The 25308-nt window shown below is 41.8% G+C and overlaps 1 protein-coding gene across 2 annotated transcripts in view; it reads left to right on the top strand.

The window, feature by feature from the left end:
* The first annotated feature begins 1377 nt into the window (after nt 1-1377).
* METTL24 (methyltransferase like 24) overlaps nt 1378-25308 on the top strand; it is a 96269-nt gene continuing 72338 nt past the window's right edge. The window contains exon 1 of one of the 2 annotated variants that reach the window (XM_037520219.2): nt 1378-1668. In XM_037520219.2, coding sequence (XP_037376116.1) covers nt 1378-1668 — 291 coding nt within the window. Of the gene's footprint in view, nt 1669-2102; nt 2198-25308 lie in introns of those variants that run through there. The other variant, XM_037520222.2, reaches the window with a different exon arrangement.

Genomic DNA, 25308 nt, shown 5'->3' with positions numbered 1-25308 from the left:
TCTGCAAAGGCTGGAGAACTGCATCTTTGGGGAAGAAAAAGTCAATCATAAGGAAAGATTCAGGAGCCTGAGTATCTGATGTGGCAGGGAACGAGTTTAATTGGGTCGAGAAGTTTTGTTAAAGAGAGAAACTGCACCATTACTTTGTACAGTGACAAATTGGGTCTTTCTTTGACCAGGGGGATTTTAGAGATGGAGGCTTCCTACTGAAAATTCCCAAAATTCAAATTGGGGGTGGAGTTTCCTATTATCTTATGTAGATTGTTCCAGGGAGAAAGGGTGGCAGTGTGGGAGTGAGATAGACCCCTCCTAGTCTCACACAGGAACGTGGAAAATGCAAGCATAAAGCATGAAAAAAAAAAAAGCATAAAAAAAAATGTGGCCACAAACCCAAACCTAAAACCCAAACCCAGACCTCAAAGGGGTTGTGGGAAAGTGTTCTGCTAACTATTGAAAATGGAACAGCCAACACTGGACTTCAGGCTGAGAGCTTTCAGTCTGAATAATTAAGGTCAAGGTGGTGATGGAAATACCAGCTGGGGAGCATTTTGTGGAAAGATAAATTTGTCACTCTGTATCTCTGCAAGACAGCAGGGAGGTGTGTGTTTGGGGCTAAATTAATTTGATTTACATCATGCCATGGCAACTTCTGTTCCCTCTCTAGCTGCTGTCAGATGTCTTTAGTGGGCTTTTCCCCTCTCCTTCGCCCCCACACATTTCATAACACGGAGAGAAAGCATGGATTTGCTGCAGGCAGAATTTAGAAATGGAATAACTCTAATTTGATTATTCTGCATTGAGTGCTAATCTCTTCTCCCCCTCTCCCTTTTCTTCTTGAGGGGAGAAGTTGTAAACCTGAGCATAAGCGCGATTTCTTTTTATATTGTGCTTACTGGCACAAACTGCTTGACAATCAGAACTTGTTCCTTGTAGCAAGGGACCTGGCAGAGCACCTACCCTCCTGTGTTTCTGCAACAATGCTAGTACTAGAAAATGAAGTTACGGTCCAGAATCCAGTTAGGAATGTGCCTGTTCTGGCCATGCAGCTTTCAACCCCGCCAGGCTCGGGAAGCCTGGAGCTCGAGGTGGGGGTTCGGGTTCTTGCTCAGCCCAGTTATCTGCACCGCGGGGACCCCCGCCCGGCTCCGTCGCCCCTGGCCCCTGGTTACTTCCAGCGGCCTGGCGCGCTCGACTGGGCAGGATAAGGTTACACCGAGGCTTCCTAGGAGGAGAGGAAGGAAGGCGGGTCCGAGCCCCCGCCCCGGCCCGCGAGGGAGTTCCCTCAGCTGGCAGTTGAGGCCCACGGGGCCGCATCCTCGCTGCCGGCCGGGCGCCACGCGCGGGGGGCTGGGGGCACCCGGGGGGCTGGCCCCCGCCATGGCGCGCGAGAGGCCGCCCGGGAGAGGCTGCGGAGCCTGGCGCCGGTGTCTGTTCGGGGCCGCGCTGCTGCTCGGCCTGAGGCTCTGCGCAGAGCTGGGGCGCTTCGGGCCGCACACCCCAACCCGCAGCGCCCAGGCGGGCCCCGCACCCCAGCCGCCGGGGCCGCACCTGCAGCCCGCGGCCGGCCCTCCGCGGGGCGTTAGCAGGAGGCAGGTGACCTACGTGCGCAGCGGGCGCCGGACGCCCGAGCCCGGCTGCTGCGCCCCGCGCGCGCTTCCCCGCCGGAAGGTCAGTTGCAAACGGTGCAGGTCGGGGCCTGAGACTCGAGCCTTCCTCCCCGACGGCGCTACGGTTCCTCCTCTGGGGGTTCCTCCTCTGCGGGTTCCTCAGGTCACCCCCCTAACACCTTCCAAAAATTCTGCTGCTGTTTCTCTTACCCTTGGCGCTCAACCCTGCCCCGCTCCTGCAGAGCCCCGATAATTAAGTGGGACAGAGCGACGTTCACGCAATAATCGACCCACATTTGCTAATTTCTGCCGTGCAGCCGCCCCCTGCTGCGCGGACATCCGGTGCCGACCACAAAGCCCTTCTCGCGCGCAGGTTTCGTGTTAGTGATGGGAGGGTGAGGGTGGGGGTGGCTGGCCAAGAAGGAGTTGTGCTTTTATCTTCTGTGCGTCTCCCAGTTTTCTCGAGTTTTGGACAAAGCTGAGCGGGTGTCCACTGCAAATTGCTTTTCCGTTGCCTTCATCACGTCTTGAAGATCCACTTCGCAGCCGAATTTTTCTTGAATGTGCAGACTTTGCAGGGCGGTTGGCAGGTGAGAAGTGGAGCCCCCAGCACCACTTAATGGAGAGTTAATTGGAACCTCTAGGTCTGAAGTAATAACCTGGGCTTGTCTTACAACACTCGACAGTGTTGCTCTTCTTACCTCATTAACTTCTTGGCTCACACCTCGTGGAATAGTTCAATTTTAACCTCTGATTGTTGCACCTCTGGCCTCCTACCCTCCTTTCCGAGCGCAGTGATTTACATGATACTTGGCAATGAAAAGATTAAGAACTGCAGGTATAAGCCTGCCTGGTCCTTACACCCATCACCCCCAAGTACGTCCATCTGTCCTCTGGGGCCTTGTCTTTTGGTTGCCTGGCTTCTCTTTTAAAAACTTAAAAAAAAAAAAATTATTTATTTATACAAGCACTGGATACAGTCAGAAGCGCGGGAGGGTGAGAGAATTCACCAGAGCCAGAGCGGGGAGCAGAGCAGGCAGAAGGACCGAAGTACATTGCTGAGGGGAGCAGCGGGCGGCAGGAGAGGTCTGCGCGCCTTGTGGGACCCTCCTCTGGTGGCCGGGGAGCAGCCGGGGATCAGCCGGGGATCGAACCGGCGCTGCAGAGGCTGCGGGCAGCTTCGCAACCCAGCGCTCAACCACTGCGCCACCGGGGAGGCCCTTAAAAACTTTTTAAAAATATTCCCTCTCCTCCTTCACCATCTCCTGGGGGAAAGAAAGAAACTCTTCCTTCCATTCTGCTTTCTTTAGCTTCCCAACTTTTTTGACCTACTGTTCAGTATCACCTCCTCATCCATCTCTTGCACTGCTTTCTTTCCTGCTTCCTCTTCTTGGTACTCTTTCTTTTCATACCACTGATGTTCCACTCTCTGTCATCAGTGTTGTCTTCTTGGACAAACTCAATCCTCCCTGCCCCCCCCCCAAACCTTATTTCCTATGTAAAGTCTTAATTTGTTCTTCCAGAAGAATGCAGCCACTTCCTTATTTATGCACCTAACACAATTTTCATGATACCATATTTGCATTTGGTACACATTTGCCCAGAGACTTACTAGGCTCCCTATGCTGCATCTGGAATGGGAGGCACAAAATAAGTTCAATATTCCAGAGGGGGAGGTGCTCAGTACATTAATGTGACCAATGCCATAGGGAAGGTCTTGAATCCAGTCTTGGGACTCAAGAAAGGTTAACAGGGATGGGACAGTTGGTCTAGCTACTGATATTTCCTAAGAGCTCAGGTTTTTTTGTCCTTCTGGATGTTCCTCTGGGTGTCTTTTGTCCTTCTGGTGCCCCATCCCTGATACCCTTGACCCTGCCCTGCACTTCTTCACATCCACTCTCAGCCTCCATTGTTTCTATTGACACCTTCAAGAATCACTTTTAAACCTTAGTCTTCATTTCAGACAACACTGTTGATACCTGGAACCAGTCCTGCAAGTGGAAAGGTTTGGACTGCATAGGCTCGGAAGAGCACTGGAGAGCAAGTTCGCATGCGCCACTCTAGGTGGTTGCTGCTGTGACCTGACGCAAAATCATGGCTTAGATGGGCAGTTGAAGTGGAAGTGTGACAAGTGGTCTGATTCTGAATATTTGGAAAGAAGATGAGGGAGGAGTAGTTTTATTTAGTTTTTTTGTTTTGTTTGTTTTGAGGGGAATGGATGGAAATCAGGAGTCTGTTTTTAAATATGTTGAGTTGGAGATATCCTTTAGACATCCAGTTGGACGTGTCAAATAAGCAGCTGGACATATGAGCCTGGAGTTGAAGGAGTGTCCAGGATGAAGACGGAGACATGGGAATCATCGGTATGCAAGTTGCTTCAAAGCCAGGAGACTGTAGGAGATCAACCAGGGAGTAGGGGTAGTTAATGAGGTGGAGACAGGCACCAGAGCGCTGGGGCTCGGTTTTATTAAAATTAAAATAGAAACAAAGAAAGGCACTATTTGCATAGAGTCCGGCATATTGTGAGCATGTGATAACAGTAGCTTTAATTTTCGCTCATCTATCCTGAGCCTTTAGCCTCAGCCATTCTCTTACTATAATTTGTTATAACCCATTCTCATTCCTTTGACTTTGCTGATTCCTTCACCTGCAGGGCTCCTATCTTCCTGTTCTGTGATTCACACCCTGTTCATCCTTGAATATCCAGGTCAAGGAATATCACCTGGAAACCTTCCCATACCAGTTCTCTATCCATGCTGATCTTCCCCTGGTCCGGAGTGATGACAGAAATGCATTCTGACTTGTGATTTCTTTTGCACATGTTGTGACCTGGTAATCCATTTCAGAGAGAATGTTTTGTCTACAGAGTTGTTCTTAATGGAAAGGATCACATTGCTGTTGGTGACTCCTAGTAAATGCTCACTTCTGAGACACGAATATGTAAAAAATAAAAGAACCTTTCTACATCAATCTGATGGGTAATTTTTGCTACCCTAAAAATTCAGGAAACCATTAAAAAAGGCAAAGCAAATTTATTTGGAATAAAAAAAATCGTATTTGAGGCATACAGATTTAGATAGAACCGATAATGTTTCCCAAGAAGGGATAAAAGTTGAGGTGTTTGGGGAAGAAACAGATGAAATAGGTGGTTAAAAAAAAGAATGTTAACAAGTCTAAAATGTTTTTGGCTATACATACTCTGTTACGGATTCTCTTCTCTGGTAAAAACTCCATCATCATCCGTCCTTGTGATCCAGAAGACTTCTCAAACAATTGTTTGTTTGATGGTTTCTGAAAACAGTTGCTTTATTTGGACAAGTCTAAAGGTCTTTGGCCCAGAACAAACATGACTGATAATGCAATTTCTCCATAATCACTGCTACCTGGCTCCATTTTTAAGATGGCTCCACAAATGTCAACTTTTCACACTCTAAATGTCTTTAGTTAAAAATATATAAGGAAGAAGTGAGCTTATTGCTATTTTTAAAACATTTGTTTGTACCTTCCTCAGGAAAAATTTTCCCCTTGATTTATTTCTCCCTAGCCATTCTGACGTCCCCAGATTCTTAGATAGTAGGAATCTTGAATTTGTTCAAGATTTTATTTTCCCGTTTATTTCACAGTTGAGTTAAAATGTTCCTCAAAAGTGGAAAGGTCAGTTATCTAATGTGTTTTGGAAACAGATCTCTTAGCTTTCTGGGATACATCTTGTTCTTTTTTAGTCATTCATCAAGACATGATAAAATAGAAGCTGAATGCACTATTAAAAAATTCATATAGTTAAACTTGGGAAGTTATGTGTTAAACTGCTTGCATCTTATTTAATTTTTTTTTTGTTGTTAAGAATGAAAACAATATTAGTTAGGATCTTGGTTACTTTGCCATAGGCACCTACTAGATTGGTGAAGGGGAACAAGTTCCATTCTATTTTGAGGATGGCTTTCTGGGTGGATGAAAACCTACATGAAATAATTGGGTTGCCAAGTGTTTCTTGTCAACATGCTTCCTTTGCAGGTGTTGGAGGCACAAAAATTCAGCAATTATATTGCCACTTTAATCATAGCTTATACTGCTCTTAAAGAAAATAATCTGTTATAAAAAAGAGAAGTGTAGTCCTCATATAATTCTTTCCCTCTCCCCCCATCTCCTCCTTTCTCCTAACTGTGCAAGAATTAGCTTTAAATATTAAATCCTCTTTGGCATCAGGGATTCTAATCTTAGAGCATTGTAAAGTGAGAGTAAATGATACATGATGGATAGATACTCCCTTTTTTGATTAGGATTACCTGGCAGCACATACATTTTGGTATATTACAGAAGCTTTAAGGGTTTTACCAGACTTCTTAGTCTCCAGATTTTGCATACTGCTACACATGCATAAAAATCGGTCGCCTCCTTGACTCCAGGCTAGTCTCCTAGGCATTCACCCTGGATCACTCTAATTCTTTTTCTTTACTTTCTTTTTTCTGCTTTTTTTCTGTGTTTCTTTTTGGTTTTTCTTTTTTAAATAAACCTTTACTATGAGTCCTGGGGAAAGGGGGGACTTTTGAGGGACTAGGACATAGTCTCCATGCTTTATGCTTCTTTATGAGGACTTGGGTTGATGTTTCTTTTCAGGTTGGCACTCCCCCTACAAGACAGCAGCAAAATATATGGCTCATTTGCACAGAAGAGGCACTCATATAGGAGCCAAACTTCTTGAAGAATTTTTTTCTCTCTTATTGGAGATATTTTACTTGACATTTAATATGTTGGATAGAAAAGTGACTTCTGAGTCACAGAGCTACAGATCTCAGTGATGTTCTGGCTTGGTTTGTTAGTTATAGTTCCTTTGGAACAATATGTCAGAAAAAAAATAGTAGCTGTTTCCTCTTCTCTTGAAAAACCATATGGCAAAACTTGGTCTTTCTTCATCACTTCTGGCTGTGCTCTCCATTTTCTAATTCTGTGATTGTCATCAAAGAGAAAAGATGGCATAATATGTCCCTTGATATATCCAGTTGTCTAAAATGTACTGATTCTTTTCAAAATACTTGAAGGTAGGCTTGAATTGCATGTAAAATATGGCCCAGCTGTAGTTTTCAGCTCCTTGGGTTTTTGCTGTGTACCCACACTTCTGTTCTTTAGGGAACAACATTAATCAGTCCTCTCACACTGTCCTCAGGAGGCAAAGCATTTTCATTTTAAACAAAGTCATTGAGGGTAATTGAATGCATTCCACAATATATGTGGGTGTGAAATAGCAGTTGCTTAGTTTCACAGAGAAAAGCAGGTTTTGATTAAAAGTTTGATGTGCTTTAGGTGGGGAATAGGCCTCTGTATTCCTTTTCCGCCTGCGGCTCCTTGGAGAGCTCTGTGGGGAAAGGCACAGTTAAGGGAGGCTCCATTGTTTTTCAACAGTTGGTGGAGGAGAATTTTGGATTTTGTGTGTTATTTGCCCAGTCCATTTTCTCCAAGGAAAAGAAAGCCCTATCAGTTTTCACGAGTTGGATTTCCTTTTTAGTCTGAAGAGACTCAGAGCCGTGAAGAGAATCAGAGACTGTCAAGGGTGATAGGCATTGAGGTTTTCCATTTGTGCTGTGATACCTTTGGAGTCCTGGTGCTTATAAGGAGCTTGGCTTTTAGTCTGTGATTCATAGAAAGTCACAGGAGCCTGCTTTGTTTAACATGAGAGGCACACATCTACCAGCAATGATAAGCCTCTTTCAAAAGCAGCCACTGAGTTCTTTAGGTAGCTCATATTATTGGCTTGTGGCATTTTCTGCTAAAAGAAGGTGGGAAATTTTGCTGTCCAAGAGAATTTTTCTCCTGCTCAAATGATTAAAACAAAATTGAGTTGGGCCTCCCCGGTGGCGCAGCGGTTGAGTGCTGGGTTGCGAAGCTGCCGGCGACCTCTGCGGCGCAGCGGTTCGATCCCCGGCTGCTCCCCGGCCACCAGAGGAGGGTCCCACATGGTGCGCAGACCTCTCCTGCCGCCCGCTGCTCCCCTCAGCAGTGTACTTCGGTCCTTCTGCCTGCTCTGCTCCCCGCTCTGGCTCTGGTGAATTCTCTCGCCCTCCCGCGCTTCTGACTGTACCCAGTGCATGTATAAACAAAACAAACAAACAAACAAATAAATAAATAAAAACATGCCTCTATAAATAAAAAAAAAAAAATGTGTTTAAAACAAAATTGAGTTTTATGAGTCTTGTAGTCTAGGACCATATGTAATTTATTTATTTATTTTTAAAGATTTATTTATTTATACAAGAACTGGGGTACAGTCAGAGGTGCGGGAGGGTGAGAGAATTTACCAGAAACAGAGCAGGGAGCAGAACAGACAGACAGATGGAAGACACTGCTGAGGGGAGCAGAGGGCGGGGCAGGAGAGGTCTGCCGCGCCATGTGGGTTTCTCCCTGACCAGCCGGGAATCGAACCCACACTGCAGAGGGTGCGGACAGCTTCACAGCGTGGTGCTTAACCCGCTGTACCACCGGGGAGGCCCCATATGTAATTTAAACTAATAAATAGCAAATTAGGTTGCTAGTTGATGATTCAGGAGGTAAATTTGGCCTGTGAAGATTTTGTTTGAACCACACAGGGCTTGAAGTATTTGAACATAATTACCTTTCTTTTTCTTTTTCATAAAAGAACTGGGGTGTAGGCCAGCAGTGTTGGGGAGGTGAACGGAATCACCAGAGACAGAGTGGGGAGCAGAACAGGCAGATTTACTGAAATACATTGCTAAGGGAGCAGCAGGCAAGATAGGAGATATCTGCTGTGCCATGGGTTAGCTACTTTGCCTGGAATCGAACTCAGGCTGTAGGGATGATAGCGCTGAGACTTAACCCCTAGGTCATTAGGGAGGTCTAACTTAAATACCTTTAATGGGGCATCAGGTGTTCAGTTGAATCCAGCTCAGCATTCTCTCCACTGACATTACCGGCCTGATCTTGGAAGGCACTGGAGGTTGCGACCCTAAGCCGATGTCAAAAGTAGCAATTGTTTTACCTAAAAAGAGACACGTGAGGTTAATGCTGCTAAGCTCAGTGGCAGCATGGCACATAAATTGCACAGAAGCCTAAGGTTCTTTTATGTCATTCCTATTAAAGAAAGATGAGTTAGCTAAGGCCAGAGATATTGGGGGAGTAAGATTGTACATCTCAACTGAAATAATCACCACTGTGAAGCAAATTCAAAGTTCAGTGAAAGGGAAATTTATGAGAGGTTATGCAGAGCCAAACTGAAGACCCAGCTGGGGAGACCAGTGTCAGATTACTTTGAGTGACTGGCTGCCACCTTTCGGTTTTTTGGCCTCTGTTTACATAGGTAAGATATAGGCACAGGAAGAATACAAAACTGCTTTTTAAAAATTCTGAACAAAAGAAAGAAGGTATCAAGTTGATTTGTAACATTTTCAGTTAATTAAAGTAGGTTAGTGCCTAACAAAGTTAATTATTTGATAAAAGAGCACTGTTGATAACATCAAAACAATTCCTTTATCTTATGGTGCTGAATTAACCAGAACTCTGTTTGGGAAGATGTAAGGACCAAAGTCTATTTGAATCTCTTATTCTAAAAGCTTCCTCTAGATGTGAGACACATTCAGGCTATTATCACATGCTCCTTCTTCCTGCAGCTGGCAAACATGATTGGGGTTTGGTCTGTGGACTTTTCCAACCATTTCTTTGTTTCTCACCACAGGATTCTTCATAGCAAACAAGAGCCATTGTTCTGCCAACTCCTACCTCTTGAGGCAGTCCTGGGAAGGTGGAGGTAGACATTTCCCAACAGAAGAAGATGTAGAATTTTCTTTTCTTGGTATACATAGGGGTGTACACTTAATGTAGTGTTCTTTTGGTTATAAACAAGTAAAATTACCTCGCTTACGCAAAGAAAAAAAAAAGTTAAAGAAATTTATTGGGAAAACTTGGAAATTTCTCACTGGGGTGGAGAGGAGTTAAATGACCACCAGATGGGGGAGAAAGGGACTAGGATTTCTCAGAAAAGTCAGCTCTCCACATTCCTTGACCTTCTCCCTAAGTGTTACTCACCTCCTTCGACTCGCAGCTGGTCTCCTAGATCTTCACCCTGGATTGGCCATTTCTAGTCACAAGCTGCAAACATAGACCAAGGGCCGCTTTCTCTGTCCTGGAAACCATTATTCTTAGAGAAGTGGGAAACCTTCTCTAAATTATTCAAAGAAGTCAGATCCTTGGGATTCCTTAACCATTCAGTACAATTATTCCAGTTTTGCCCTTAGGTTTTTGTTTTTTCATCTTACTTTGTTCTTCCAACTAGTCCCACTCAGGGATCTTGGGCCTGGCATCTAGAAATAGAATATAGGGGTTTTTCTTTGTTTTTAATTTTTAAAAATAATCCCAGAGTTTAGTGCCCCTTCCTCTCTCTATGTGTGTTCCTTGGCTAGCTATCTAGATGTATTCTTATAGAAAATCTTATTTCCACGTAGTGTCTGGTAATAAGTTGGCAAAAAAATCTGATCTTGTCATTCAGTTGGGTAGAGGTGCATGGGATCTATGTCCATGCAATATTTTTTCTTTTTCTTTTTAAGTAAAAAGTTATTTGTGAGAACTTTCAGTAGAGAAAGTAAATATAATCAGTATTCAGTCCATAACCCCCGTTAGGGGGTCTCAAGCCAAAGTTAGAGTCTTAAGCTCATTGTTTTTTTTTTTTTTTTTCCATCTATATGGAGAGTTACTTTGCCCCCCACCCCCCAAAAAGAAAAGAAATGAAAAGAAAATCTCTCGGGGCATCTGAATATTTATTGCTCCCTTTGAAACTGTCTAGTTTGAGATTCTTTTAACATCTGGTTACTTCTGTATCAGGACTGTCTTGGTTGCAAGTTACAGAACCCAATGAAAATAGTAAAGCCATGTGTTCTTTGGAAGGGTGCTCCAGTAGAACTGAAGACAAAGCTGTAGACACCAGGAAGACTCTCGGAACTTGGTTACAGAGTAAAATGAGCACTGATGACCTTAGTTATCTGTTGTCATAGATGTAGTGGGTATTTATTATTCTTTTCTGCCATACCTTTGAATGCCCTTCTTGTGTTTGAGGAATTCTCCATCTTTCTGCAAAAAAAAAAAAATTTCTACTTTTCCTTGTACGTCGTGTGACTGAGGCTTCACCATTCAGATATACCTGCATGAGAGTTTAGATTGTACCTTAGTGATTCAAAGAAGCAGGTGGGACACGGTGACTGAAGTTCTAGCAGAGGTTTTTGGCACCCGGGGTGGTGACGTGAGTGTTGGTGTCTGTTTCTAGTGGGGGGTGGGGCAGTGCTCTCTGCACTCAGCTACGATGATGTTCCTGCTCTTGAGATTCTGTAAGCTAAGAAATCAATTCCTTTTCAACTTCACTTGCCAGAGTGTTTTCTATTGTTTACTAGTAAGAACCTTGACAGATCAATAAATTAGAACTGGCTGTTTGGAAGCTTACAACTGTGGCTTTCCCTTTTTCAATTTTGCTTTAGTCTATTTAATTCAGATTTTGGAACATGATTGGGGTCCCAGGGAACCATGGGCTGAGAGACCTTCCCCTGACAATATAATAACATTTAGCTTCGACACAAAATGACACAGATCTGCTAACTTATCACTGGAGACATCAGGCCCCTTTTCATGGTGACATTTGTCAGTGTATTGGGCAGGAGGCACATGTTTACGTCGAGATCACAATCAACCCTCAACTTTCAGGGCTCAAATTAATGGGTGTTTATTTCTTGCTCATGCTCCATTGCTTATGGGTGGGGTATGGGTATTGCTCTGTGCAGTCATGGTCCTCTCCCGAGACCCCAGGCTGGTAGCACAGCCACCATCTGGAACATTGCCTGGGCAGCTGGGTGGGTGCTCTGGAGAGTGTCACATGGTATTATTAAATGTCCTGGCTGGAAGCCACACATGCCACTGCTGCACTGCTGCTCATGATCTGGAACGTGCCAGAGATGGTCTCTGGGCCCTACCTAATGCAAGAGATCAGAGGTCTGCTGTGTGCTCAGAAGTCAGAGAGCTATAAAAGTTTGGTGAGCAGCACTTAAGGCCATCACAGTAAGGTAGCCCTTCAATCATCCATATCTAAATGGACATAGCTTAGGTTCTGTTTCATGTTTGCTGTTTTGAATGCCTCACTGAAACTGCACATTCGGCAGTATTAAATAAAGCACGGGAGGTTCTTTTTCAGGGGACCTAGATCTAAAATGAAGCAGACGTCTGAATTTAGCAGAACAGTAAAATAAAGCAAGACTTGACTTACATCTTGTAAACAGTGCCGTGGTATGTCCTGGAGTTTGTTAAATGCAGTGAGTCTTGCTCACTTTGTTTATGTTAGATGCTTTACATGGAGCAGTTATAGGATGATGGTGTGCAGGTCTTTTTTTTTTTTTCTCCTGGGAAAAGAGGCAAGTTATGGCGATATATAAAGCCATAAATGTAAATGAACTAAAGGCCTCTAGTGAGATGATTCAAACTCCATGTTTAATTCCATCTTCATGGAGATTGCTTGCTCATTTTTAGTTGGAACAAGTTGAGAGACTTCCAAGTGTGTTTTCGGCCTCTGGCCACAAAATCAGAGGCTACATTTGTGTTGCTTCAAGTTTGCTTTTAGTTTTTTTTTTTTTTGCCTACTTTGGGTGGAGCACAGAAAATCACTTAAAATCTTAATTAGCAAAATGCACAACCATCAAGTGCAGAGTGATTAGGGCACGTGTAGAAGGAGCCTCTTCATTCAGCAGTTTAAGGGGCAGAACATGAGAGAAGCCAGCAAAGTCACACATACCTTCCTTGGAGACCTAACTATGTGGACTTAACAAATGTCATGAAAATCCTTCACTATATGCAGCATTACCTATAAGATGGGCTCATATTTTTTACACTTGAGATCAGATATTTAAATTCTTCTCTGGGCCTCCCTGGTAGTGCAGGTGGTTGAGCGCAGCGCTGTGAAGCTGTCTGCAGCCTCTACAGTGCCGGTTCTGTCCCCGTTGGCCACGGAGCAACCTACATGGCGTGGCAGACCTCTCCAATATTGCCCTCTGCTCCCCTTATCAGTGTATTTCGTCAGTCTGCCTGTTCTGTTCCCCACTCTGTCTGTGGTGAATCCTCTCTCCCTCCCCTCCCGCACATCTGGCCTGTACCCTGGTTCTTATATAAATAAATTTAAATCTTTTAAAAAAATAAATTCTGCTCCTCTGCTTACTGGATTTAGTTTCCTTCTCTGGAAAATGGTAGTACTTGACTGACAGAATTGTGAAGATTTAGACAAAGTCATGTTGGTGTATGTAGATGGCACTTGGGAAGGTTGACTCTTGAACCCTTGAACACTTCCCAGTGGAAAATCCAGGTTAACTTTTGACTTTGCAAAACTTAATTAAGTCATCCCTGATATCTTCAGGGAATTGTTTTCATGGTGCCACTTATCCTTCACCCCTCACAGCCTCCCAGGCAGAGACCAAAATCACTGGAGGTTCAAGTCCCTTAGAGTCAGCTCTCTTAGTTTCACATTCTTGGGTTCAACCAACCAAATCTGACATCCAAGGTTGGAATTTGTTAATGCAGAATCCATGGATAGAAAAAGTCTGCGTGTAAGTGGATGAAGTCCAAACCTGTGTTCTCAAGAGTCAATGGTTGTAACTAAGTGCAGATCATCTCTGTCCATTTTGTGTTGCCAGCTGGGATGCTGGTTTCTGAACATCAAAAAGGCATAGATGAGATATAAAACCCAATATTCACTGGAATTTTACTTTTATGCTTGAAATTTAAAGCATGTATAATATGATCAGCCATCAAATGTGTGATGTACATGTATTTTTTCATTATTTATTTATTATAGAGGCATGTTTTTATTTGTTTGTTTGTTTATACATGCACTGGGTACAGTCAGAAGCGCGGGAGGGCGAGAGAATTCACCAGAGCCAGAGTGGGGAGCAGAGCAGGCTGAAGGACCAAAGTACACTGCTGAGGGGAGCAGCGGGCGGCAGGAGAGGTCTGCTGCGCCATGTGGGACCCTCCTCTGATGGCCGGGGAGCAGCCGGGGATAGAACCGGCGCTGCAGAGGCCGCGGGCAGCTTTGCAACCCAGCGCTCAACCGCTGCGCCACCGGGGAGGCCCGATGTACATGTATTTTTAATCTTAAATGAAAGCTTGCAATAGCTAGCAAAATTCAGTTAGCATCTTTGTTATAAATGTATTCCCCATAGAATGCATTTGCTATAAAATTGTTAAGTCTTACCTGTTCACTTTGGTTTGTGATTCCCCCCAAGCGGGGGGGGGGGGGGGAAACTTAGTGTCTTTTATAACATGCTGTTAAATTCAGCCTGTATTAGGATTGACTATATGAATGTGTTTCCAAGCTTTAGAAATAGAATTTTCATGGAAAAGAATGTTTACTAATCTCCTACTAACTGTGTCACTTACTATATAACTCTGCTACTTCTTTAGTTCAGGAGAGGTCATTGGCATTGCAGGTGAAAGAGTTAATTGCTACGCTATTGTTCTTGTCCACATTTTCGCCGATGAAGTGCTTCTTCTTATTCTTGATACTTTAGGTGCATTTTAAAGATAAACTCAATTTAACCAGCCCAACAACCAAAATATAAGCAGGGCTCCTGCACACATGGTATTATGGAAATATAAGGTCTTTAGGAAACATCCAATGTTAGTGGGACAGGAGGAGTGGCCACCATGCTAGGGGAGTTACATATATTCTTTCAGTTACTTCTCTCACAAACAAACCTGTGAGGTAGGAATTGTCCTCATTTTACAGACAGGAAGCAGATACCAGGAGACATCAGTACATTTGGAGATGATGTAGCTATAATGGATGGAATAAGGCTTAAATGAAAAATTCATGGCGTGTTCAGTTTGTCTCCTGGGATGCACAACTAACAATGAATTGTCACATTAAAGTAGATTTACTAGATAAAATGAAAATCTTTTTGTAAACAAAGGATACAATAAAGTTAAAAGGCAAATTATGGACTGGGAGAAGATATTCACAATGCATATCACCAATAAAAGATTAATATTTAAAATTTCAAAAGAACACTAACAAAACAGTAAGAAAAAGATCACAGAAGAGGGAATAGCCATGGAATTTAATAGGAATTGGCAGAAAAGAAAACCTAAAATACCAAGTACATATGTATTTGTATATTTGTGTGCATACGTATGTATATATGTATATATGTATGTATGTGTATATGTATATATGTGTGTGCTTGTATATATGCATGCATGTATATATGTTCATGTGCACACACACATATAGGTTATACATGAGTTTATATATGTGTGTGTATGTAAGTTTTCTTGCCCATTGGAACTTTCTTACTGACTATATTGGTTTTTTTAGGCTGCTGTTCCATTGATCCTGCTTCTTTATTCTAGACATCAATTCCTTTCTTCCATTCTCAAGCTTTCAAACCTGTATTCTCTACCCTATTCTGCTGAGCTTCCAGCAACAAATCCTACATACATGTCATTTTTGTACTCAGGTGATTTAGCTCCCTCTGTTTTCCTCTCTCCTTCCAAGCCTGACCTAGAGATAATTCTGCAACTCTGGCAGGAAGGCAGAAGTAGCTACAAACAGTCATAGTCTTAAAAAAAAATCATGTTTTCTCCATCCTTGCTACTATCTGGCAATTCATATAATATGCTTGGCACAGCACCTCAGGTGTTGTGGGCACAGATCGCATGTTGATTGTTATTACTGGGATGATTGTGTAAACTTAGGTCCAGTGCTGATCCCCCATCCTGGTGATGGCTACTGCTCTTTTATGGTATAGGGGAAACGTAGTATTAGTGGCATTTTGGGGTCAGCACTATGTTTTTTCATGCGGAATCCCTTTTTTCCTTCATACACATCTGCATTTTCCTCTTTGACTTTTAACTTTTGTCTGCCATGGCAATGAGGCTGCTGACATGAACATTGGGGTTCAAGAGTACCTTGAAATGACCTAACAATTACTCTTCTAGGATATACCCAAGAGAATCAAAGAGATATTTTCTCACAAAACTTGTACACAAATATTTATAGCAGCATGAGTCATAAGAGGCAGAATTTGGAAGCAACATAAATGTTCATCAACTGATGAATGGGTACACAAAATGTGGTATATCCATATAATGGAATACAATACAGCTATATAAAGGAATGAAGTCCTAACACATGCTACAGCATGGGTGAACCTTGAAAACAATGCTAATTGAAAGAAGACAGTCTTCAAAGACCGTATGTTGCATTACACTATTTTAATAAAATAGATTAGGCAAATTTATGGAGATAGGAAAGGGGCTAATGGTTGCCAGGGGCTGGGGGTGGAAGGAAGGAGGAATGACTGCTACTAGGAACAGGGATTCTTTTTGAGTTGATAAAAATATTCTGAAACTAGATAGTGATGATGGCTGTACAATCTGTGTCTATATTACAAGTCATTGAATTGTTTATTTTAAAATGGTAAATTTCATTGAATAAGAATTATATCTGAGTTAAAAAATGCTGAGAAGTCTATGGGGTGAATGACAGGTGTGAAACTACCTGTTTTTTGCTATTTAGGTAAAGGTGAATTTACTGTGAGCGTTCCCTGGGAGCCCAGCCTGATTTTGCTCACTCCTGGGCTTGGGAGTTTTCAGTCTGTTTCGTTCTTAGGAAGCACCTGACTTGGCCTCTTAGGAGTGGGCACCTGGATACTTATGAACTTCCTGTTGTTCACTCTCCCAGTAGCTTCCCATATTCTGCAGATGCATTGCAGAATCAGACACATGCAGTCTGGCAAGAGGAACCCAGATATTGCTTGCTATTTGCCAGATAAGGGAGAACTGTAAGCTTGCTTGACAAATAGTACATCAGCTTTTTGTGTAAAGCACTGACACAGAGCAAAGGGATTTGTCAAAAGATGTGACTGAATACCTGTCCACCCATTGCACTTACATGTGTGAGTTACTTTTTAAAGATTTATTTATTTATTTATACAAGAACTGGGTACAGGCCAGATGTGCGGGAGGGTGAGAGGATTCACCAGAGACAGAGTGGGGAACAGAACAGGCAGACTGACAAAATACACTGCTGAGGGGAGCAGTGGGTGAGACAGGAGAGGTCTGCCACACCATGTGAGTTTCTCCACAGCTGGCGGGGATCGAACTGGCGCTTCAGAGGCTGTGGACAGCTTCACAGTGCTGCGCTCAACCACCTGCACCACCAGGGAGGCCCGACTTCATCTACTCTGGCTCTTCCTTCTCACCTTCATTTTCACCCATATGTCCCTTGTCCCCTCATTTGTAATGATTTGTGTGCAGGGAGCATGCTATACATTTTGGAGGGTGTTTGTATTGGCGGGAACAACAGTTATACCAACACCTCACTACTTTTATATAACTCTTCCCAGCTTGTAAAGGCTTGTTCTGTTGTTATCCCAAGTGGTTCTCATAATAGTCTTAAGAATGAGGTGGATTTATTTCCATCCTACCAAGATTGAATCTGTGGACTGGTTCAAGGTAAACAGGGATTATAACACATGTTGGCTGAGGGCATATTTAATATTGTTTCTATTCTGTACTGTGGCTACTTCCTTGTGGAATTCTGAATGTCAGAAAAATATGTTGATTTCTGTAGCTTTTAAGTTTGATATTAAAGTTTCTCAGATATTTTCCAAGTCAACTAATATATTTTTAAGCTTAATTTTAGCAATTTTGTCAGGTTGAAATTTCAAGCATGCCTTAAATTGCTAAAGAACAAATCTGAACTGATTATATAATTAGGATCTGGAATGTACTTTTGTATAGTGAATATTCATTTTGTACAGAAATAGTAAAAAAATGGCTTATTTAACTAATGTGCACTTAGAGGACATCAACCTCAATCAGGAGAAGCAGACAGCTACATCAGTTCTGAAACTGAAGTGCTTGAATTTTATATGGGTACCCTGGATACAGAGAATTGTTTTGGAAAACCTGAATGCTTGGGCCTTATTCCTGGACAGAAAATGTTCTTATTTGTAAAGCCAAACTACCAGCACAGATTGGAGCCTGCTTAACACAAACACTATTGTATCCTTCCTTGTTATGGAATAGGAATAGGAAGAGCACTACTTCTATGTATAATTTAATACTTAGAAAATATATAGGCAAGTCAGAATGCTGGTAATTAAAATAAAGGCACATACATTTGGTCAAGTCATTAACCTAATAGGAAAAACAGGTAAAAAGTGCTCTTAAGGTTTTAAAAAAAATGCCTTAATAACAAAACCATAAGGAACAGAAGTGGGTAAGGGAAATTTAATTTTTTTGTGTTTTGATCCAAGGCGTTCTTAGAGTTATTTTGAAACCAGAAACTTTCAATTTAAAAATAGAAGTGAAGAAATGGGAACAGATTGGAGTTAGGAGAGACAGGAATTAGAGGAAGAGAGAAATACAACAGGAAGACTCGTACAGGGAGTGTTTATGTTCAATTTCTTCTCCAATTTCCTCTGTACTGTGTAGACAACTCGGATGGTGAAGACTGGAACTGAGTTCAGAACAGTGATTCTTTAAATTTTTTGAGTTCTGAAAATTTGATGAAAACAGTTTGATGGAAGCTGTGGACCAGCATTGCAGAATACTGAGCCCATCTGCTTGCATACACATATGTGTGCAATTGATTTCAGGGGGTTCATAGACTTTATGCAGCCCTAAATTTTAATCTGAAAGTGGCTCAAAATCACCCATCAGCGTTTTCAGAACAGACACCTCAGTGTCCCCCCCTCCAATCTTCCTGAAAAGGAGCACTGATTCTGTCAAGGAGGCACAAGTGCTAGGTGGAGACACCTTCAGTTATGATTGGCATGGTTTATTCCCAAAGTTGGGGTGGCTGCTTCAATATTTGTGTTGACCATTAGCTGAGAGATGCCTGGGACTGATGGCTTCTCTCTCCTGGTGTCACCTCACTATTGCCTGGGCTGAACTCACGGGGCTGGGGAGGCCGACAGCCTGTAGTCGCCCCCACCTGGGCCTGGCCTGGTGCTAAGATGGGTGGCCCTATGGAAGGCCTGCTTTGCCATCTTCTTAAGTCAGACCTTGAAGAAAAGCCATGTTTTGTTTTTAGAAGAGTAACTAATTGTTCCTCCCTTCTATCCTTCTATTGATTTTTGTGATATTTCATTTGTACACATGTGCCTGTTCTCTACTATAAAAATGTTGAATGCCAAAAAAATTATTTAAAAAGAAAAATTCATGGTTTCTTGAGATAGTAAATGTGGGGGAAGTTACAGGGCCTCTCTTCATCTCTTCCTCCTTATCCTCAGTCCTGTTCTATGTTGATGTTCCTGTACAGGGAGATTAGTCTAACATCTTTCTAAGCTGACTCATAACATTGTGCTGCCTCCACCTATGCACTTGTGGAATCTCTACAACCATTTAGTTAGCAAATTGAGTAGAAACCTCATATCCAAAGTCATTATTTGCAATAATCAGTGTTAGAGAAGGTGGTTAAAACTGTGAACCACAAAAAGTATACATACACAGTTTGTTGCAGCTTAAAATATGTGCACATGGATTCTTTGGCTGGTCTTTTGATGTGTATATCACCTCTGGCTGGCTGGAGTTCTGGACTTCCTTGCTAAATCTCATCTCAGCTGTATCACCCACCGTTTTCAGTTTTGGTTTCTTTAAAGTAGAGCAAGAACTGTGAAGCAATCTGTGTGCAGAACACCTCTAAATTTCAGTGATTTTGTCATTCTCTTTTACAGTTACTTCATCCATACCTTTGCAACAGTATTTAAAAATAAGACTTAGCTCACTTTTAAAAATTGACTTGGTTTTCATAAAAATCAAACTTCTTTGTTGTGCACAGATTTCATCAGTTTACTTAAATTCTAATTAAATTTTGTATTTTCAATACCTTGTACAACTGATATAAACTTGTTTAGAAATAAATCAAATGACTCCTGGTAAAAAAAACAGTTAAATTGGTAGTAGCAGGTGTGTCCAGATAGAGAAGATGATGCTTGTCAGTTAACCTGGCAGGCTGGTTTTGTAGAGATGGTTTAAGAGAGCTGCTATTGTAACACATGTCAGAAAAAGTAAAAACTGTGCCCCATGTTTTAAATTATGTTGAAATTTATTTTATTTGTAAAATAAATTCCTATAAAGAGGAATGCATTTGCTTATCTTTAAGGGACTCTGCACAGCGTTGTTGTGCAGTTGAATGATTAGAACTAGATTAGAGTTGTTATTAACAGGTTAATATCTATAAGATTTTGTGGGGTAAACCTCCCATAACAAATCTCCCTTTACCTGAACAATTAATTTTTCTTCACTTAACAAATAAAATTTAGAAACAAACCTAGCTTCATGGTTACCTACCTGAAAATAGAGTTTCAGTATGATAGAAATGCTCTATGCTCTTCTTACCAAATAGATTTGGATAAAACCTAACTATGATAGCAAGAATATGTACAGATTGAGCTTAAATTTTTTGATAACTGCTATGTAAATATGTATTAACATCTATCAGAGTGAATGTTGATTTTTAAGCAATGTTTTAAATTCTCAAAAATTCTTTCTTGCAGTTTCTTTCAAGGTTCCTACTAAACTCCTTGTCATATCTGGTTTTATTTCAATTTGAAAAAAGCTGGGTCAGAGACACTAAGAGTTTATAATAATATGTTTCCAGCTAAATAAATAAATAGTATTTATATTTAGTTAGATTAAGGTAGTACCATGAAGCCCAGCTAGTGAATTTTCATATGTTTTTCCAATCAAAACATTGTTTTCAATCTCAAGAATTATATCATGTTCTTCCTCCCTGGCATTTAAATAAATGTAAAAATGTCTCTTGGACTCATTTCTGTGGGCGATTGTAAAAGAAATGAAACACATGGTGTCCTCACAAGTCTTGTAGTCTGGTTAGAGAAAAAAGTGACACACTTGAAACAGATTTACTAAACATTTGATTAAGTATAAAATGACAAGTACAAGCAATAATTGCTGAAGCACCTGCTTTGCATAGTTTATTTTGCAAGAGTAGAGGCTTAGTAATTAAGAAATTTGAAGGAAGTATATGGGAATAAAACTGGATCCTGAACAGTAAATGGAATTTGAATTGATTAGTCTGTAGGGGAGAGAATTCTGGGTGAGAGGAAAAAGGAGCAGAATACTATGTTAGGGGCAGGGTGCACTTAGAAAACAGGCCAAAGAGTAGGATTTGTCTTGTACTTCCTTATGGTCTTTATCTGAACACTTCTTAACATCGCTAAGTCTTGACTTAACAGTAATTATCTTTTGTTACACTTCTTTTCATTCCCTATCCAAAAATCTTTATAATCAGATTGTAAGAGATTAAAGCATTTATTTATTTGAGAATAGTAATTGTGATTCAGGTCCATGAAGGGCAGTCCCAGAGTATATACCATCAAGCTCAGAGTGGAGGGGGGCTTTAAGGATCACGCAGAGAAGTGCTCTGAGTTTATGTCATTTGTTGTGAAACTTTTGGGTTTGTTTCATCTGCTTATTCATGACTGATAGATGAAAGTCTCCAGAGAGAAGGCTGCAGTGTAGGGGTCTGTTGTCATGATCAGCGAATGTTCTTGTTTTTATTTGTATTTTGTGGTGATCAAATTGCTGGTCAAACTGTTTAATTTTTATCTAGACATATTAACATGGCATTTAATAACAAGATGCAGACTGACTTGAAACAGGTTCCTCACCTCTAGGAGATCAGTGATGCATTCTGGCCCATCATTGAATCTCTGATGGTGTGTCATTGGGAAGATTCTGTGGTGATACATTTGTAATAATGACAGCCTTTTTGTACTGAGTGCCTTTTAGGTACTTGTACCAGTCAGGATAAGCTAGGTTATGCTGCAGTAAGAAACATCCTCAAAATTTTAAATTAAAATTCAATTGAATTAAAAAACAAACTTTTATTCCTCAATCATGTCACATGTCTGGTGACATGTGGTAGTGAGGTACGATGGAGTTAATGCAGGATCTCAGCCTCTTACTGTCATTTAGGGATTCTGGTTGATCACATTTCAACTTAGATATACCATTGCCATTCATTGCAAGGCCTGAATCCTTTCTCTTGACATATTTTAATCCTCCTTTGAACCTCACTAACAAATCATCATTCATGAAATTTTTGTAGTCACTGGTGAGCTATATAGTATGTTCTCTGTCTTATGAATAAAGAATTTCACAAATTTGTTACCCATTGCATTGAGGAGTGGCAATGGAAAACTAGGAAACTGGAAAACTAGATTTGGGGAATATAAAACTCTGAACCTGGGATGGAGGCAGCATGGTGTAGCGGAACAAATATGGAGCGAGGGTCTAGAGGCCTGAGTCCACATCACATCTCTGCCTTCTCCTATCTGTGTTACTTTGGCATGTCCTTTCAGCTGTCTGAATTTCGTTTTCTTCAATGATAATTTAAAGGAGTTGTTTTAGCTCGTCCTTAAGGTTTTCTGAATACAATGATCCACTTCAACTATGAAACAACATTTAAAACTAGAAATAGTTTATGTCTTCTAGAGTCTATAACCTGTTTGTGTTTAAGTTTTTCCATGTGGAAGGAAGTTTGTTTTTATTTAATGCAAGGAATGTTAGTCTCCTTTCTTATGTAATTAAGAAATTTTGATCAAAATCTTATCATCTTAGATATGCTATATTTATTTGCAATTATCTATCTCCTTTTCTCTTGTTAATTCCCATCTGAAATGGGGAAAGAGGACTGAGCCAAGGTCAGCTGCCTTTTTGGCAACTTCACTTGTAACCTTGGAGATTCTCACCCTCATTTACCAAATAACTCCATGTCTGGAGAGTGACAAGTGGCAAACCAATAATACTTGACCTCTGAAAATGTCTGCTTCCTTCAGCAATTCTTCATGTCTTGGAAGTAGCCACTTACTTAGTGATACAGACTGTACATCTTTCCTTCCATTTAAAGTTTGAGGCTTAAGTGCTTTTGGTTCTAGAGTCATTCAGCCAGCTTCCTTTGCCTTGTTTTAACTGTTGGCAGCTTCCCACAGATGAAAAAGAAATACTTTTGGGGGCTGCTACTACTTGTCAGGCACTATAACTTATAGTGCATTCAGTTGGAAAAAATGTTCTATAAATATAGAGCTATACTAGGAATGTCCCAGAACCAGGGTGTTTTCTCTAATTGTCGGTAAGATTCACTTAACTAAATGCTAGATCACATTCAGAAGGACCAGAGAGGAGCAGTATAGACAAAACGAAACATGGACAATGACATATCCTTGAACTACGTGGCAAATGGTGTTAGCTTGATGGGGGGCCCACCTGGCACTTTCCTCCCACCCACCCTGACTGTCCTACTCAAGGCAGAGCAGCTCATCTTGCTTGCTATGTCCTTCCTCAAAGCTAACTCTGCAGATATCATCCAGTGTCTGCAGTTGATATCCAGGGGAGGTTTTGTTTCCCATCTATGTGCAGGGCCTGTGTTTCACTTGTGGGCCTTAGAGGTGGCCATAGATCGCTGCACATGGAATGTCTATGTGCAGTACTGTGTCTCAACTCCTTGTGTGGTCTCTGGGAATGCATTCTTTCTGTCATGATGCCTGCTCTCCTGTACTTGGTGACACTGAGTAAGGCATTTTGATTCCTCTTGGTGATAAAAACCATTTCTTCTTTAGAGCTGAGAACAGAAACCCTTTCTCTTAAGACTGCTCAGTAGCACCAGGCGTTTCCATTGACAGGCTCAATGTTGTGTCACAGCATCACACAAGGGGCACTAATGTTGAGATCCTATTGAGGCGTTTGCATGGATGTGATTGGCAGCTTCATGGTCACAGCAGGGAGCCTGTGGGTAGACTTGGCATGAGGATTGGGGGCGGAGTAGGCTGAGAGCCACCAGTGAAGTGCTGCATGTCCCCTGTGGACAATCCAGGGCCCCGGGTGAACATGAAGGGAGGATGGAGATTGCTGTGCAGGAGGTGTTGGGGGAGTAATTCTTCCACTCATGCCCCCCTTTTTCATTTCTCCATTCTTCTCCTTCCCTCCTGGTGATTTTTCTGGTTGTCCCACCCTCTACTAATTCCACTTCTCCTTTGTCTTTGGCAGCTACTTGGGATTCCAGGGCCCTTGAAATGGATGGATTTACAGGGATGCTGCAGACATTCCATTGTGAGGGGCTGATGTTTTGGGAACCAGTAAATGTTTTTTTTAGGGGGGGGCAGGGAAAGTAGGGGTCGTTAAGTGGCTGGGGTTTTCTAACTACAGTAGGTCTTGAATTCATAGCAGATTGATGTTGATTCAAAAGATGTTAATCTTCTAGGATTCTGAGTCCCAGAAAGTCTGGGTACCTTATATGTTTTTAAGAAGGTCACACAGACACACACACACACACACACACACACACACACACACACACACACATACACACTCCTTGAAAATGTGGTTAATGCTGTTTCTAAACTCCATTTGCTTTCTAACACAAAACATTCTTACATAAGCTTATGTTTACAAGGCAAATGAACATCCTGCTTGCTTTCCTGGTTGATGTATTATTCCAGTCAAAGCTGTGATCTGACATGAGTACCTACTATGTATGAGGACGTTGTAGTGTTTCCCCATCGTGAAAATGAATGAAGACCTGTATTTCACTGGATCTGCTCCAGGAATTTGGCTTCTCTTTCTATTGTCTATGATTAAAAACTGAAAATACATTCTGGTTTATTCTCATCCATACCTGTGCATTTCAGTCTCATCCAGACTTGAACTATTTTGACACACACAGAAAATGTGAATTTAAAGATACCAGTTTGAGAACAAAACCCCACTTTGATTTGTTTGGCATTTCTTCCTATCTTACCAGGATAACCTGGAGAAAAAAATCTGGAATTGAGCATTTATTTCTCCTTGTCCTTTGTTTTTTCCTTTTTTATTTCCTCCTAAAAGTTATCAGAGCCTGTTCTGTTTGAATTACAGGGCTTTTTTTTTTTTTTTTTCACTTGTCAGAGTTGATTTGATTTCTGGTTCCCTTCCTCCAGCCTACACTCTGTAATGATGCAGAGGCGGCAGATTGATTGGCTAAGGATTCAGAACGCTGCTCTGGATTTGGGGTCCAGCATGTGTGCTGTCTGCTACCAGAGACATTTAGCAGACTTGGAGAGGTGGGACTGGGCCTTAACGGGGAGAGGGCCTCAGTATAAGAGGTCCCCTCTGGGAAGGGCTCTTCCCTTTCTCAACTTGCCATTTTGACCCTGGTGCACTATTGGGTTCATCACAGGATTTACAGAAATTCAGCTTTTTATTATTGTTGTCCTCTTTAATTTTTAGCAGTATATATATATATGGGCGTGGATTTCTTTGAGTTTTTCTGTTTGAGGTTTACTGAATATCTTGAATCTTTATTGTCAAATTTGAGGATCTTTCAGCTTTATAACTTTACATGTTTTTTCTGGACTGGAATCTTTTTTTTTCTCTGGGAGCTCCATGACTGAGTGTTAGACCTCTTGATATTATCCCATGGGTCCTGGAACCTCTTTTCATTTTTTTTCGTTTTTAAATCACTTTTTCTCAGGCCTCCCCTGGTGGCTCAGTGGTTGAGCGCTGGGCTGCGAAGATGCCCACAGCCTCTGCAGTGCCGGTTCAATCCCTGGCCGCTGGCTAGGGTCCCACATGGTACGGCAGACCTCTCCTGCCGCGCCTGCTGCTCCCCTCAGCAGTGTACTTCGTCAATCTGCCTGTTCTGTTCCCCACTCTGGCT

Source organism: Talpa occidentalis, unplaced genomic scaffold (assembly GCF_014898055.3).
Source record: "Talpa occidentalis isolate TD23 unplaced genomic scaffold, MPIMG_talOcc4v2.1 talOcc4.2, whole genome shotgun sequence".
Classification (NCBI taxonomy): domain Eukaryota; kingdom Metazoa; phylum Chordata; class Mammalia; order Eulipotyphla; family Talpidae; genus Talpa; species Talpa occidentalis.
Note: the sequence above shows the minus strand (reverse complement) of the source record. Positions and strands in the feature narration are given on the sequence as shown.